The 17720-nt window shown below is 37.2% G+C and overlaps 1 protein-coding gene across 8 annotated transcripts in view; it reads right to left on the reverse strand.

Moving 5' to 3' along the window:
- CCSER2 (coiled-coil serine rich protein 2) overlaps window positions 1–17720 on the reverse strand; it is an 83935-nt gene that overhangs the window by 53826 nt on the left and 12389 nt on the right. For all 8 annotated transcript variants that reach the window (XM_068950720.1, XM_068950718.1, XM_068950722.1 and 5 more), the window contains 2 exons: window positions 11257–12733; window positions 10148–10347 (listed from right to left, as the gene is read on the reverse strand). In XM_068950720.1, coding sequence (XP_068806821.1) covers window positions 10148–10347; window positions 11257–12694 — 1638 coding nt within the window. In that variant the 5' untranslated portion in view covers window positions 12695–12733. The remainder of the gene's footprint in view (window positions 1–10147; window positions 10348–11256; window positions 12734–17720) is intronic.

Genomic DNA, 17720 nt, shown 5'->3' on the forward strand with positions numbered 1-17720 from the left:
ACAGTAGTCAAAGCAGTAACTGTGGACACGTTTATCAAGGAGGCTCTCATCCTAAACAAACACGTCCAGGTTGTCTGTTCACAATGGAGGCTAAATGCAAAAAGGTGACACTGAACTAGCCTTTGAAGTGAGAAAGTCTGACCTTCAACTCTTCTCCAAGCAAACAGAGAATTCATTTTCCAAATATAAATTTTTAGGCCTGAGGATGTGAAAAACCAATGCCAGAAGTTTCTATACTGTTATATTGGGAAAAATGCAGGCAATTGTATCACTCTAATGAGAGCGATGAAATTAGAACAGTACAATTCTTCAGTTGAACCCTCAGCTTCATTTTTTTCAGCTTCTGCAACACGAGATTCTGCGACAAAAGAACACGGAACTCGGACATGACCGTATTAGCTTCAATGGAGGTTGCCAACATTACCTTCAGATAAGCGGCACACAGACATCTGCCATCGGAAAAAAGCCTTTTCCGGTTTACATGTGTACTAGACTCCAATCCTGGAATCACTCTATTTCGAAACAGGAAAAGGGAATTTTGAACCACTTCACAAACAGAGCAAGACAACTGCCACAGCTCTTCCTCAAGGGCATTCTAAGCAAAAACAGCTTATCAAGCTAATGCGTTTCCAAGAAATCCTTTCACATCACACACTCACCTGCGTTCACATCAGCGTTCACCTGATGTTTGCCATTATCTCAAACACATCAGTAAAAGCTAAAATCTCACAAAAAAGACTTCCTGGGCTACTCCGATGTCTGTTGCCAAGAAAAATCTTGACCTAGAAACCCAAAAGACTTGCTTTCAGGTACCGCAGTGTGAAGAGCCAAGGCATTATCCAGTCTGTCACGCAGGACGGGATCCCTTTGGTGCTGAATGGAATAAGTGAAAATTCCGAGCAGCAGCAGAAAATACAAAACTCCAAACTGTCTTTCCACGTTAGTGATGGTATGTGCAATACTGTTCTGCCCATAAAAACTGTCTCCAGTATACAGACCACAGAGGGAATTGTGGAAAGAGGAATAACAGAAATTGCAAAGTCTCTGACCCCTTCTGGGATTGCTCCGAGTCGCTTCCCAATACGTTCACAGATATTTCATTGTTTCTGACAATAAGATTGCATCCAACTAGACAGATGTGCCACTGCAAATCTCAGTCACTGCCTATACTGATCTACATGTCTGTCTCAGATGATTTCTAAAGTGCATTTTATCATTCGTGTGTTTGAATACCTTCTAGGTAATAGGCAGATACATTTTCCTCCTCCTACGCTGGCACTGCATTCCCACAGTGCCACATTATTCTGACGTGCTAATAAATTCTAACACGTAGTCACAAAACAAATCATAACTACAGGGTGAGATTGCCCAATTTCTTCCTCTGTGGTCAAGTTATGCCACAACAGTGGTCAGATAAACTTGGCAGCAGCAAGAAAAACTAAATTGTTGGGCGGGGGGGGACTCACAGATGTTGTGCAGCATCTTCAGTTGTTGTGCAGCTACTTCAAAACCAAAGCTAGTCTAACATAGCTATGATCAAATTCACCAAAAGGTTAAAGCCATTATACTTAGTTAAATAACGTCACACTGAAACACTAATGCCTTCTCCTTCCTTTCAACCTCACTCCTGTACTGAAGTACAGGGCATCTAGATTCCTGTAGCAGAAGTGTCCAAGTCTGCAATTAGTCCTTGCTACACCAACTCCGCTAGCAAAAAACAAATTTAAAAAGTACAAACACAAAATTGAAAGCTTATTTTTATTAATGTAAAGATTTCAGCTCAGAGATGGCACTGATTGAGGTGAAAGAATTTTGATACTGACAGTAAACGTTTTTACATTTCAGGCACAGAACAAAAATTAGACTCTCTTTAAAGAAATACACAGCTGAGGCACCCAGACTCCTCTGAGTAAGTGCCATAGGAGGACACAACGCAAATTCTCGCTATTAATTTACGGCATTTGCTAGTCAAAAGACTACATAAAGGATATTATAATTTAGGAAACACTCTAAGGAAAGATATGCACTCTAACAAAGGAGAATACAATCAAAACCATTCATATGAATACAGACTGCAAAAAAAATGCCAGGTAAAATGTTTCCTTCCATTTCTTTTTAAACCTTGACCTCTGTTTGGAGAAAGATCTTTATTGTTCTTTGCTGAATCGTGCTAAGATTTTGGAAAGAGAGATTTTAATCTCTTTTAGAAAATTTTAGGTACAGTCTGGATAAAGAACTGAATTGCCAATGAAAATCAGTTTTATGAAATAAAGCAATTCACGAAAGCAGTGTTGCTTCAGTAAGACTGAAACAACTTCTATACGCTCAAACACAAAAACGTATTCATTCTTTGAAGAATGGTGACAGTATATGCTGTCTTGAGGGAGAAGATCAGGAAACACTATACTGAAATGAACTCAAATTTAATTGACTTTGTAAATTTTTTATTTATATGATAAAATCAAATCCAATAACTTGTTCAATGAACAACATTAGTAATATCTATGGAAAGTAACAAAATACCATAGCATTTGCTTTTGGCATGCAGATGTTCTAACTCTACCTGTTGTTTCCTTCCACTAAAATGGAGAGAAAACTAGCTCAGCTGCACTCCTGCCAACCAGAGCAAAAGCCCAGAGAGGCTTTTGTTAAATGTAAAATGTAAAAAAAATGAAAAATTCATTAAACGCAAAAAAATGAAGATGTGCTTTGAAGAAATGCGTCGTATTTGCTGGAAAGACACAGAAAGGGGTCTGGGAAGGAGTCATGTCAGCATTTTTCTACTGCCTAAATTAGAGCTGCAATAGGCTGGGAATAAGTCATAAGAAATCCTTCCTCTTGATCAATCTAAATTTGAGTAATGAAGTACAAATGTATCAACAATGTAAGACGTATTGATGATAACATCAAGTACAATTATTCATTTTTAATTCATCCATCCTTCTAAAGACAGACAAATAGACACAGATTCCATGAGACTCACTCAAGCTCAAGAAGTCTAGAAGATGAGGAATTGGGGTTCTCTCTAGTCAAAGCATCAAAAGCATAGATTACTTAGCTATTTTACATACTAACCACAAAGACGTTTGATCTACCAGTGAATAAAAACGTTTGGCTGATTCTCTCTCTGGGAAAAAAAAATGATACCGAACTGATGGGTGTGCAAGTCTTTCTCAACTGGAAAGTCTCCACTAACAGAGGACTCTGATACCAACTTGCATACAGAAATGCAAACACAAGAACAGAGGAAAAAGCCTCAGATGCTGGAAATCTAGAGATTTCAGTGATGGCTTACATAAAGATGTCACGCAACTCTAAAAACACTCAAGTGTCTTTGGGTCAATAATAAAATTAAGTATATATTCTTTCCTACAAAAACACAGTTTTTATTTCAAAGTAGTTTTTCTGAAAGTTTTCTTTCAAATTTACCTTCAGCTTCTTAAAATTTTAGGCATTTTTCACGTGCGACATGAAAAGCAGAGAGGAAAAAAAAAACCCTAAATTTCAGTTAGCTCATTAGACAAAAACTGCTGCTTCCCCCCACTGGAACCTCTTAAATTAAAATGAAGCTCCACGAGACCTTCTGAATACTCCACACCGAATGGCTCGATAAACCAACTACTGCTTCTGATGAAATATTTCATAAGAATGAAATCATTTTGCATTTGAAGTATACTATTGCAACTACCTAAATTGTGTTCAAGTCTGTAAACGCCGCTTTTAATTCAGAAAGATTTTCTGCCAAAAATGTGACCAAACATATTCTATAGTGCTTCCAGCACAGTACAGAGATTCAACATTTGTCTCTTTGGAGTTAACACTGCAAATTCACACTGTTTCCAAAACAAATTCAGCCCCTTCATAATAGTATTTCATAGCTCCAGCAAGAGAAAACACTGATGAAGAGATGTCATATTCTATTTGATTTCAGTGTTAGAATACCTCACATGGTGAAATCCAAGGAGTTCATTCATTAAAGCCATCAAAATACGACTTTCTTTAAAAAAATCCTTATACATCGAATAGCTGTTTTTGTCCAGATGTGAACACTATATTAAGCTTATTTTTACCTCTGTTTGTATTACAGCTGTGACAAAATAGTCCCAAACGGATTTTCAAAATCCACTTCCTCACGGAACAAGAACTATGGCTTTGGTATTAATACGCTGAGGAGAACGTATGACTAAAGAAAGGAAGATGTGTGGATGACAGTATCTAGAACACTTCACTCTGGAGAAGTAAAAGTATTAGACGCATTCAACTTAAAATTGTCCTTTCACTTGACTAGTTTTCCATAACACACAATTCTGCTCTCAAGCATGAAATACCTTTCTTTTTCCTCTGGCTGAGATTGGGCAAGAACGCCAAAAAAACCCAGCAGATGAAATGCAAATTCTTATACCAAACTGCTGTCATTTGAAAAGTCAAGGTGGTAATTTAAAGCTTACTACAAAGTCATTCTGAGAAGGAAATTATTTTTTTTTAAAAAGTAATTAATACTAAACTACTTGTAAATAACTACATTACTGTAAGAGAATCATGAGGAACAGACTAAGTTGCTATTTCAGCAAGTTTAGCTTCTTTTTCTCTAATAAGGGGATAAATTTAAATTTTACCAGCATAATTCAGCGCAAGTGCTTAAACTTCTAAAACTGGAAAGTGTTCTGCCCAGCCTCAAAAGCTAATTCAAAATCTATCTTCCCCAAGGTTCAACCACAAAGGGAAAAATACAACCAAAAAAAAAAAAATCTCATGAGATTTCAAAAATATCCTAGAGAATAGAGGAAAAAATGTAACAATTTCAGACTTTGTGGCTGAAATCCTGGCCACATGTCAATAAATGACAAAACATACATTCACTTCATTGAGATCAGGATTTCATCCCTCGAGCAATTAAATTCTAAGCAAAGCAGATAAAAACCCATCTGCCTCTTCAAGAAGCATTTCAATTATTGTCCCATAATCCTATAACCTTATAATTAATTGTTCACTCTGCATATACTCAGAAAAATAGCTTTATTTATTCTAGCTAAAATTAAAACAGCAGAAATATGAATATTGTTACTAGGGCCCATATTAATAAAGGGCTTTTTTGTCTTTTCCTCAGGCAGGTCTCGATATGACCCAATAATATGAAGAACATTCATAAAAGCTCCCTCTCTAAACCAACCTATTAGCCCAAAAGAAATTGCTTTTAAAACAACTCTTATTCTCTAGAGAATATTAAAGAAAGAAGCCAAAGCTAGTTGAAGATCTTCGGCTTGAATGTTTGTATCTTGTTGACTGTTACGCACTACAATATTCTAGTGTCTTTAAAAAAGTACCTATCTCAAAATAATCCAAACAAGGATAGCTGTATTATCTATCATATTTTCAATGTAAATAAGGGCTTGACTTCAAAAAAAAAAAAAGCATTAAAGCTTTACTCTGAACAAATACATAATCAAAGCCTGTGCTTCCCATGTGTCTACTTGCTAAAATGGATAAGAGAAAACAGCTCCGACAAACCTTCCTACAGCAAAACTGCTTTATTATCTGTTAAGCAGAAGAGCGATGAGAGTCCAGTTAAGCAGTATGTGTTAGGCTATATTGATTACATGTACCGTGACTAGTATTTCCAGACAAAATAAATGAAAACAAAAGTTTAGCAACATTGATATACTAAGACTAGACCATCTGGGGGAAAAAGCCTGAAATATCTACGGCATACTGATAGTTTCAGTACAAGTTCTCATTCCAGGAATTGGGGGGGGGGACAAAAAACAAAAAACCTTGTTTACTGCATTCTGTGAAGTCAAATGAAACTTCAGTTACGCAGCTATTTCCAAGGTCACTGTGGAAATCCAACATTCAGTCTTAGTGATGCGCAGCTACCAGACTCTATTGAGAGAATGCTAAATCTCACCAGCTGCTAAATGAATAAACACAAAAAATATTCCCTCTCCACCTCCTCCCCCCACCCCCAGCAAAAAAAAAAACAAACAGAATTCATTTTTAGGAACCAAGGACTCCTAAAAACAGTGGCCTCTGTTCTACTTCTGTAAACTGTAAGGCTTTAGGGGGGGTTGTTCATTTTGTTTTTACACTAAAGACAATTGCATTATAACTGTAAGCACAATTCAAATCTAGAGACACAGCTTCTACGTAGGTCCATATTAGGTTTTTTTCCTTTTTATAGTCTATTTAAAATGTTGTTTGCAAGGCTTTTTCCTTTGCTTTTAAATAACTATAATCTAAAGCTACTCATTCAGAGGCAGTGGAATGAAGAGCCACTTCAATTGGAACCCTTAACTTGGTCCCTACCCCAAAGCTAACCAGGAACAGCATGGATGAGAGTCCATAAAGAAAAATAGCAACAAAAATTGTACCTTACATTGCTGAGCAGCTTTCCCCCATCAAACAGTAAAGCAGCTAGGTGGTGTTGAAGGAGGTAGCTGAAATACAGGACATGAGCAAACAGTACAGCTGAACACAGGTGAGAACACATGTAGACAAATATTGTCTATGAGACTAACTTACAGAGCCACCTAAACTGGTCTGCTAGGCAACAGCTCTCTTGCACAGAGCTGAGCATCAGTGATCTGGTGCTAAGTAGCAAAAACTAACAGCTGAAAAGAGTACAAGAGAAGCTAATGAACCAATCAATTAACAACCTGAAAGGGATACTACTTCTTAGAACATTAACCAATTGATTGGTTGCCTTGAAAATTGGAAGTGAAAATACAAAAGTGGGAATAGGGAAGGAAATCATTTTCTGTTACAGAATTGGAGAATACAACCATCTTCATCCAGACAAGCTTTCAGAAGAAAGGATACCCTACTTAGCTGTAAGTATCCATCACATTGTCTTATGAAAGGTTATTTAGATTTGGGTAACTGTCAAACCTGTTCCACTGGGCTGCACATTTTCCTCTGTAACTGTCGATTCACTTAGTGAAGAATAGAGGAGATGTCCCAAAAGAAAACAAGTGTATTTTTCTTGTGACCTTAAAACCACACTCAACTGAGTCTAGAAAAACCTTCTCTTCTTTTCTCCTCCCAAAAAAGCAACAAAAATGATTCAGTAGCCAACAAGCTCCTCCTGTTGTCTTTCCACTCTGCTCCTCATTCTTGCTGTCATTCCTGAAGCCTAGTTAAAATACGCTCAGCAAAATCTGCCTCAAAGATGGTCAAGCCACGTCTTATCTCAGAGGACCCAACAGTAGCTGTACTGTTGTCTATCACAGAAAAGTTCAGGAAAAGCACTTAACGTTGATGCTAAGGCTGATACGACCTACAAAACAAACCAGATAACAGCAGGATGGAAATAAGGAAAAGGTGAATTCTTCCCTAAATAATACTAACTAGATTGTTCACCACCTAATAACCAACAACTCAGCCCCACTGCTGGCAGCCCATATGTCACCAAGGCTCTCACAGCTTCTCACACCCACCCACCTGATGGCAGGGAACTCCAGAACTATGTGCTTTGGAGATTTCCCTGGAAACAGTAATTCCAAGGGCCATTCAGACTGGCATCAGCTCCAGCACCCAAAATTCTTAAGTATGACTCTTATCCACTGGATCTTGACACATAGATATTAACTGCCTTTGCCCCCACCACACCAGAGGACAGAAATCAGTGTAATTTGGCCATTTACCTCCCAACAGTCAAAACATCTGATGTGCTAACTAATCACAATAACCATTCTCAAAATCTTCAATTCAATTGTTTTTCCACTTGCCTTTATATTCACCACCTCCTGGGAAGAGAAACATGAAATGAAAGCTTACATTAATCTACCCAAGAGCACAATTCTTCAGGAATAATGAAAAATTGCAGCAGAAATTCTTCTGCATCTTCAGACTAAAAATAATTTGTGTTTAATCTTTGGGCAAAGAAATCAAATATATTATGCTTTATACAATAAAAGCAAGAACAGGAAACAAATAATGACTACTAACAGGCAATTCAGCAGATATTTCAAAGCTACAATTTTCCTCCAAAGCTGAGTTGACTGAAAACTGATATTTCTGCACTGTAAAAATAAAAGATGCATTATTGCTATTTCTTGCATTTAAGATGAAAAATCACAACACATTAAGCACTGTAATACTGGAACAGCACTAATAAGATAAAAACCAAAATGTGGAAAAAACCCAACGACGTGACTTTCTAGACTCAACCATCAGTCTTACTTACAACCTCATTCTTTCTCCTCTGACTCCAAATCTAAGGAACTTATTCTTCCATTTTTAAGTCCTCTCTAAAACCAATTCACTTATCATAAAGGAAGAAATGCACCAGAGGGAACAAGAACATATCAAAAGCTTCTAATGTGTCTCTGCTCCATGGGACTTACAAGAGCTTCTATCAATCAGAAGATCTAAAATTGACTGTCAATTCATAAACATGTGCAAATTAATGCGTGGAGGTCACATGAATCAAAAGACTAGATAAATAGTCCAAAAGCATGAGTCTTTCATTTCTGTTTGATAAATTGCACTGAATATCGCAAAAATGTCTATTGAATATTCATCAAGGACAAAGTTTAAAAACTTCAGTTACTTTCTGGTGTGTGCATTTATGTCTCAGGGGAGAAGGGTGTTGGTTTCTGCAGTGCCCTTCGTAAATACCTCCCCTCCCCCCATATACATTAACGAAGCTCCACAGTTCATTTTTGGAAAAATCTCAAAATGCTTTTCCAAGTTGGCCACAATCACCATGAGAAGCTGGAAACTGATTCTAAACCCTCTTTAAGCACTACATCATAATTTAAGACAGAAAGTGAACAGTACCATAGGCAGCTGAAAAATAAATTAGGAATTCGTCTAGAAATCACATCTCATAATACCAAAGAATAATCCCAGGAAAAAAAATATGGAATCGCTGGTTTCTGTGGAAAAAAAAATTGCCTGCTAGTAGTCCCAACACTATTTCATCACACATCTTTATAGCGCGCTTACAGAAGAAGTGAACAAGAATGCCTCGTCACGTCTTGTCTTCTTACCCTGCTTTATTCATTCTCCCGAAAAGTGAAGGAATTGTTGTTCCATATTGATACGGGTTGGGACAAATAACATGGTATCAATAGGTAAACTGCCTGTTGTTACATGCAGCGGACATTCAGGGGAAATTTCAGGAGACGTCTGCTCTTCTGCTCTTGGGCTAGAATAGAAAGCCCTAATAAAATTACAACTTATTCCATTTTTATTGAGTAGGGCCCACAAACCCTATTCTGGTTGGATAACACCTCCATTAAAGGTACTGGCAGTAGTGACATGAAATCTAACACGCCTGAAAAATATGAAGCATGAGACATTGATCAATCGTACCTAATTCTTTTTGTTAGAAATTCTGAACGGTTATTTTCACATTATTAAAATCAGAGTTATTTAATAAGTATTTCTGTAAATAGGGAGGAAGGACAGATGGACAAGATTTTCTCAAGCCAACAGGAATGCTGAGGCTGGCTACCTGACCTCAGCTGGAGGATCAGAGCACTGCAGCTAGTCTCCATCCACTCTAGACTGAATGGTGTCTGCTGTAGATTAGTTATGAGCTTAGCCACAAGGAAGAGATTGCTATGTATCTTGCATACCACATTCCTGACACACTAAAGACAGAGAGTCCTGCCCATTTGATAAGCCAGAGTTAGGTACCTACCTTAAAGATTCTATACTTGAACAAACTGAGATTCTACGTTTGAACCAACTGTGACAAGTCAAATAATATTTAGGTTCACAGGGTCCTGTCTAGATACAGACTAGAAACGAGGAGATGGAAAAGAGTCAGATAGGTGCAGGCTATTTTCTTAGGTTTTTCACTCCCAGGTTTAAAGACTGATGGGAGATACTTAACATTTAATTTGTTACAAGTAATTCCTTTTTTTCTTTTCGAGTACTAGAAAGAGATTGCAGAAAGAAGGAATTATTTTATCACAGCTTTAGAATAAGGAAAAATGTAGGTAAATCAACATATTTCAAGGCCACCTGCCCAGAAATAGAAGTTCCTAAGCAAGGACAAATTTCAAAAAGCTATCAACTACAGAAAAAAGAGGAAACAATTATCAAGTATGAAATAAATTAACTCTACTTTTAAAATATACTTAATAAGCAATAAACTCAAATAACTATAAATATACAGGTTATATATATAAATACATACAATGCTGTTCATTTCTGAAGACTCGTAACTTCCACACGGATGAACACTTCCGATAGGTTCCAACCCTTCCTCGTCCCACATGTATGTGCCATCAGAACTATCAGATGGAGAAAGCTCAAAAGAGGAGCCAGCTCTGTAATTCATGTCTGGAGAAATCATGTTCTCGGTAGTATGCTTTGTGCTTTCACTGTTGTCATCCACTGTTTAAAGAAAACAGGAACAGTCAAGATTCCAGAAACAATTCAATATTCCAAAATAAAAATTAGTATGTATATTATTGGCATGCTAAAGGATCCGAAGCTGTGTTATAACAGAAACATTTGAAAGCATTCTATCGTAGCGTTAATGCTCATCCTAGGAAGAAAAAAAGCTCAAGTTGCATTGGTTGTAACAACTAAGCATCCCTTCCAGCCTTCGCTAATCTTTTATGCTGCGTTCATCCATCATGAAAGGTAGTTTCTATAATTCATTATCCTTTAAAATACATTAGAAGGTGGGTCCAAAAGTGGATGCTTTGGATCCAATCTTTCAACTGCCTGAACAGTAGTATCTCTGAGAAAAAGCAAGTGTGTACCACAAAAAACCCAGACACTTGAAAACTGCAGTTTTTAAGAAAATTTCCTCCATTTCTTCTTCCAACTTTCAAGGAGTTAATAAAGCATGCCCCTAGAAAAACATCAGTGACATTGCAACTTACAATTTAACTGATTTAATTAGAAACCCTACACTTATTCCCACTGCTTAGAAGTAGTTGCAGATGCTCGCTGCCAAGAGAGGGAAAAAAAAATAGAATTCTTCAGAGACTATCATCATTCCAAAGAAAGGGATGACAAAGCAAAGATAAGAGGAATTCCATAAGCCAACCACAAGTGTGGTTAGAGGAGGAACCATTCACTCCGACCCCAAAGAAAAGGAGCTCTTCTAAATCATGCTTGAGAAAGACAACAACTATCATGCAGAAAAAGCACTGTAAGCTAAACGGACCAGCCTAGAACCAAGTTCTATTCTAAAACAACCCACAAACAATGGGAAGTTATATAAAATAATTACAATTACAGAATCTTGATTTAGTATCTAAGGGTCCAAACAGAACATAACAAAGCATTTACCAGACACATGTATATCAAGCCAGGCATCAGCGTTACAGCGGGATCCTCCACTTTCCTTGAGAGAAGTGAATGGCTCTATCGGTGCTGTGTTTCCACGCTCCAGTTCTTGAATACTGCCCTCCTTCTGCTGTGTCTGTATTGTTCTATTTGGGTCTTCCAGATCTATAAAATCATCACTGAAATCTTCACTCAAGTCATTTTTTTCAGAAGATGACAAGGAAGATATAGATATTTCATCTCCATCATCACTCATACACATGACTTTTGACCCATGCTTTCCTGTGCTCTCACGGAGACCCTCGCCAGATTCTATTCTTTGAGTACCGCTCTCTATAATGCTATTATTCTCAATTACTCTATTAATATTCGTTGAAATTTCAGAGTTCTCCACTATGCATGTACTAGGAGTTGTACTTTTGCAGTCATCCACAATGATATTTCCAGCAAATCGCTGTCTAGTAGGCTTCAGCAAAGAAGGTCGGCTTAACCTGTACCCAAAAGAAGGTGCTGACCCAGATCCATTTGAGAGCGGGGTCTTCTTTGAACAAGGAGCCGATATACCAGTATAGGGCCTGGTAAACCCGTATTTCATGGGTTCATTTCCATTGGGTACATCCAACTGCCGTGCATTTCTTGACAATAGAGTTGGCCTCTGAGATGTCCTAACAGCTAGATTTTGACTTTGATAAGGCTTTGTAAGATCCACAGCTTTATTAAAGGAATGTGACCTGGTTAAAGATGCAGTGGGAAGGAAAGAATTAGGAATGGAATGTGAAAAACTTTGAGATCTTACCATTTTTTCACAGGAAAAAGTCTTACTATTGTCTGTAGATTGTGCCAAGCTTTCTCTTGAACTTGTCCTTGCGGCACTGGAATTAGCTCTAGATCTCTGCAAACCTACCATTGGCCTATTTCCATAAAATCCATTTAAATGTGATTTTGGAGCACTGAGTCCAGAATATGAGGTCCTGCCTGACAGAGTACCTTTGGCAAATTTTGCTGAACTAGAGAGTCCAGGCAAAGACTTTGGGTTCAATTCCTCAGTAGAAGATACAAACATATTGGTTCGCTTTGCTGTTTTTGATGCAACTGAAGCAGTGCTGTTCAAACCCACCCTGAGCATATCCTTACCCAATGCTCCTTGAGACTGGGAATACTTCTCAGAATCAATTAGTTTTTCATTACAGTTAGGGTTGGAGTTAGACTCTCTCCCATTTTGATCACAAAGCTGATATTTATTTGATTTTCTCCAGTTGAAAGAAAAGGAAGACATGCGAACAGTGCCATTGTGCTTGCCGACATTTTTGTCACCATTATTCCCTGATAAACTAACAGTTGTCCCATTTGGCATAGGTTGCAAGACACTTCCTAAAGTTTTTGTTCCATACTTCGGTAGCCTGGAAACCAAGGACGTCCTGATTTGATTTTTTTCTTCCATGAGCTATTGGGTGCATTGGTCCTTACAGGGTGCTTGAATCTGAGAAGAAGAAAGAGAACATTAGACCTGAATCAATGACATATTAAACAATAGATGCAAACATAAAGCTTTATGTTTACCATATCCATATCCCCAAAAAATGCTAGTTACCAGAAGTCATTTGGCAGTAATATGGTATTCAGGTTGTGCACGCATGCATGCATACGCTGTCTCTCCGTCTCAAGATTTTAGTTCTCTAGATAAACCGCATTTTTAAATTTGTCCTCTCATCTTCAAATCTTTAAAATAAGCTTGAAAAAGAAAATCATTATTTTCTTTGCCTATTTCGAGCAGCAAACTAAGTACTTCAACTCTACTACAACTACTAAAGTACAAACTTAAGATTTTATATTTAAAAAGTAGTAAGTTGAACATGGCACAGAGCTGTGGTCAGCAACCCTAACCTGCAAGAGCCACAAGGCAGAAGTGTGGTCAAAAGCTTATTTTTTCAAAAAAATATTTGTTTTCTCCTTATCAAGACTATTTCCCATTATACCAGTCATAGCAGCCATTACAGTAAAAGGAATTCTGAAGCTGGACACAACATATCCTCAAGTACAAATGAAAAACAGAAGTAACAGAACAATACTATTGAAGGATATCTTTAAAAAAGCATTCCAAATGATTCAGTTATTATCTGAGGAACTTCTCAACTCTTCATGTAAGTGCGAGATTTGAGAAAATAGGGAAGTTTGGTTTTTTTAAAGCATTTTAGGAACAAAACAGTGACACGAATCAGATTCCCATTAGCAGAAGCAGTATAGTTCACAGAAAGTCTATTATTTATAAAAATATCAAACGCACAGACCATACAAACATGGTTCTGAAAATCAACTTCTGAGAAAAGCCTCACTACTGAAGAAAGCTACTTATATTATGTATGAGTTATCCATCATTAAATACCAAAAATTCACTATTTCTGTCACATGGTGATACCATGAAGGCAAAAGGTGCATATCTTAACAGTAGCCTCATTCAAGATGAAGACTCCTAGCCAATTTTTCTCTTCTCATGGAAGCTGTAGTCTATTTTGGTCATCGTCTCATTCATCTACAAGACTTGAGGTAAAGGGCCACAGCTGCATGTGGTATTCAAGATACCAATTCTTAGCAAAGGTCAGTGTTTATAAGTGAATCTAAAAATATTACTTCTGTGCAGTGATACATGAAAACGTAAAGCTAGACACAGAAGTCTGAGATGAAAAAAAAAAAGATGGCATCCATTTCCTTACATCTGAGAATTTCCCTCCCTTCTCCCTCATTAAAAATACAGGGATTCCACTACAGTCTTTACTAAAGATTTGTTGTATCTCAACTTACAGTCATGTCGATTTGGTACATTTTAAATCTCACTCCTATTTTATAAAGCCATATCTTCTTTATAGAGATATCTTTGCCATAAAATTTCTTGCCTTGAGAACTCCTATCTGCTTGCTTTGATATAGCACTTGTTTTTTCCACACACAAACCACTTATCTACATATTCATCCTATAATTTTTACAGCTAACTACATCAGTATCATCCTTTAGCACAGTATTTAGCCTGTGGCTTTTCCTGACATTATAACATGAAGAACTTGTCTAAATACTATTCATTAAAGGCTTGAAATTCAGATAATAAGGCTTTGAGAAGTCTCCAAGTCTCAATGTTGTATATCTCAAGACAAGCTTTATCCTTGTGTTAAACTCTGTATTTGCAAGATAAGGGTTCTGTTTTTTTCAAGATAGTTGTAAAAGGATATTTTGCTTTTGCTAGTCTGGATTTTATATATTAGTCTGTTCCAACTGCTGCTCTTACAGTGGTGCCAAGACAGATAATAGTTCATATGTTACTCCCTCAAACTAACATTGGTATTTCTCTCTCAGATCTACACACAGCTAGTGGGATTGGAAAAAATAGCATTAAAAAATGGTAATCATGATGAGAATCAGCATATAGCAAGTACTATTACACTTATTCAAGATACAGGAAAAATCTTGCACAGCCATAGCAAGCATTACATTAAAGTGAGTCACTCCCTAAGTAGCAAGACCTCACTAAGTAGCACTTCAGTTAAAACTGAAGTGGCATTAAATTCATACAAACTGAAGAACCATTTGCATTTTGTATTTGAACAGAATGCCCCAGAGCTATACTTCAGAAAGTAGATCTACATTAAAAAGATATAAAGAGAAACCTCCTCACAGAGACAAGGCTTTATTAAGGGTTTCTATGTAGTGAAAATATGAGAATCCACATCCTGCAACCAGTGGAGTGCATTTCAGTTCAGAAGCACACAAAACAACGGTTTTCAAATACTAACGCAGAGTGAATTCTTGCACGCTGGAGACATAACCCTCACCGAGTCTTACATAGAAGGGCACAAGCTTAGAAGATTTAAAAAAAAAAAAAAAAAAGTATTTTTCCCTTCCTCCCATTCGACTCCTTCTCATATCTTATTGTATCTTAGGCTTTTAATTATTCTTACAGGGAGGTGCTACCACATCTGCACAGACTGAGGCAGCAGTGATGGCGATGTCCCTTGTCACCCACATTCCATACTTTCCAATCCTCAAAAAAAATTCAAACCCACATTTTCCTTTCTCTCCACTATGTGGCTTAATTGCCAGGCTACTACTGTAATTCCCTTCTGCGACATACTCCAGACAAAACAGCATGCATTATATTCACTGCAGTATTCCTATACACCCACAGCATTTTACTCTCAAGCAAATATCCCAGACACCTACATTTCAGGTCCTGGTCCAATGACAATTCACGTTTTCCATGTTAAGAATTCACTAAACTAAGAACAACAATCAACAGGCCCATTCCTCCTTTCCAATTTTCCAGACAGTTTACCTGAACATCGCACAGTGTCACTAAACCTTAAGCTAAACACCGAGCTACACGTATGAGGAAACGTATGCTGAAGAACTGGTCTTAGTAAACAGGAGACATTTAAATACTTCTTTCATTTGTTTGTTTGTCTACAATTACTAGCATTAAGAACACACGTAAACTTGAAGTCACATATCAAACCTCATCTTAAATGATTCTTCACAGTCTGCAGAAACTATCTGGTTGATTTGCAATTTGGATCGTAATATCCTAGTCTTACACAAAGCAGTATCTGAGTCAAGAATAGAATAGTAGGATCCAGCCACAAAGAAGCAACAATCACAGTTAATTACAAATTTTCAGGTACCAGTTTCAAACTGCAACAAGAACGTATCTTTTCCTATGTAATATTTCAGTATTTGGCCATATGTTGGTAGTGAGGAAGACAAGAAAATATAGTGACAGAGGTAATCCTGAATGCCTCTAAAGGTCTGTACACAGAAATAAATCTGGGTAGCATATGAAGGTGCCAAGTATCGCTCTGTTGCCGTGCCCTGTCCTGGACGAAGCCTCTAAACCACTAGAGCTGAAAGTCCAGCTGAACAATATACTGAAGCAAATCCTAACTAATGCTTGCCACTACCTACACAATAAACTCAGGGTGACTCTGTCATGCGATATAAATCACAGATACTGTAGTTTAAAATCAATCATAGACTAACTCCTCAATGTATGTAGAACAGTAGCAGCCACCCTATAGAAAAAAACTTAAATAAGTGAACTAGGTAATAATGGAGGATGTGGCTAGGATAACAAGGTTCCAGGTTAGCAAAATAACAAGCATAAAGACAAAACACTGCAGAAGCTAGTAGAAAAATAGGCCAATATTTAAGACTAGAGATTAAAGCTCTTAAACATACGTTTAAGACACCTACACACCAGCTTTTCAGAAGTGCTGAGTACTCCACAGCTTCCACTGACCTCACTTCCCTAATTTAAGTGACTACATGTAGATTTAGGTGCCTAATGCTAGGCTTATCTCCAGAACACTGTGACCAGCATTTTCTAGTAAGAAAAAAACTACCACAGCATCTCATTCATGTGCTGGTCAGGTGCCCGCCCCCCCCCCCCCCAAAAGAAACTTACCTACAGTGTACCTGTACACCTTACAAATGAAAATGCTTTAATGCTCTTTAATTACATGTTAATATCAAACATGTCAGCCTTAGATACTCATCTTGTATCACAAATATCCAGTAAAGGCAATAGAAAAAAAGTATATTTTAAATTCCCTTTTTAAGAAGTACATGCATAAAAATGGCCTTTGACTTCCGGATGCACTCATTCATGGCAAGCATCCTACTGAACAGTCATTAACAGATATCCCAGCTCTAACAGAAAGAGGTAAGTCCTGGAAACGGAAATCTTCCAAATTAAAAAAAGTTAAATTAGAAAGCTGCTTATTTAAATTGCATGCTTTATGGACCAATCCCTTTTGGAACCTTTCTACAATCTCTTAGGTGACTGCAAAATTTAAATGAAGCCATTTAATGAGATTACTTTAATCCTCCAGCAAGTGCTGCAAATTAAACTTGAAAAGACGACCATCCAGGTCTCTAGGAAGGGAGCTTGCTCATTTATCCTTAATTAGGGAAAGACAAAATATTATCTCAAGAAAACTACACTGATTGCTTAAAATACTTCAGCTAATTAAATCAAAAGAGTTCCTTTAGAAGTACTTGCCAGTGTTTTATTAACTCCATAACTGTAACTGCTTTATCATATTTTCAATACTAGGTTGCATTCTTTTGGTTCTACTATAAAAATTTTCAACTGATTAATATACTTCTATTACCAAAACTATTTACACACAATACAGCAAGGGACTATAAAAACAAGTTAATTACTGAAGTACAATGCTGTCAAAAGCTTAAGAGCATCATGTTTGGCAGATGCTATTTTTCCTGAATACCAGAGAATTCTATCAACTCGGTACTCCGTTCAGTTTCTGCCACAGAAGCAATGCTGTACAACATATTTGGAATTAACTTGCTATGAGCAAGATTGTTCAGTTAGCACAATCTAACACAGTAGCACAATCTAACACTAGCACAGTAAAAGTGACTGATGCTTTTCTTGCATACCCCAGTTTCTTCCAGTTTCACTG

This window comes from Struthio camelus, chromosome 7 (genome assembly GCF_040807025.1).
Source record: "Struthio camelus isolate bStrCam1 chromosome 7, bStrCam1.hap1, whole genome shotgun sequence".
Classification (NCBI taxonomy): Eukaryota; Metazoa; Chordata; class Aves; order Struthioniformes; family Struthionidae; genus Struthio; species Struthio camelus.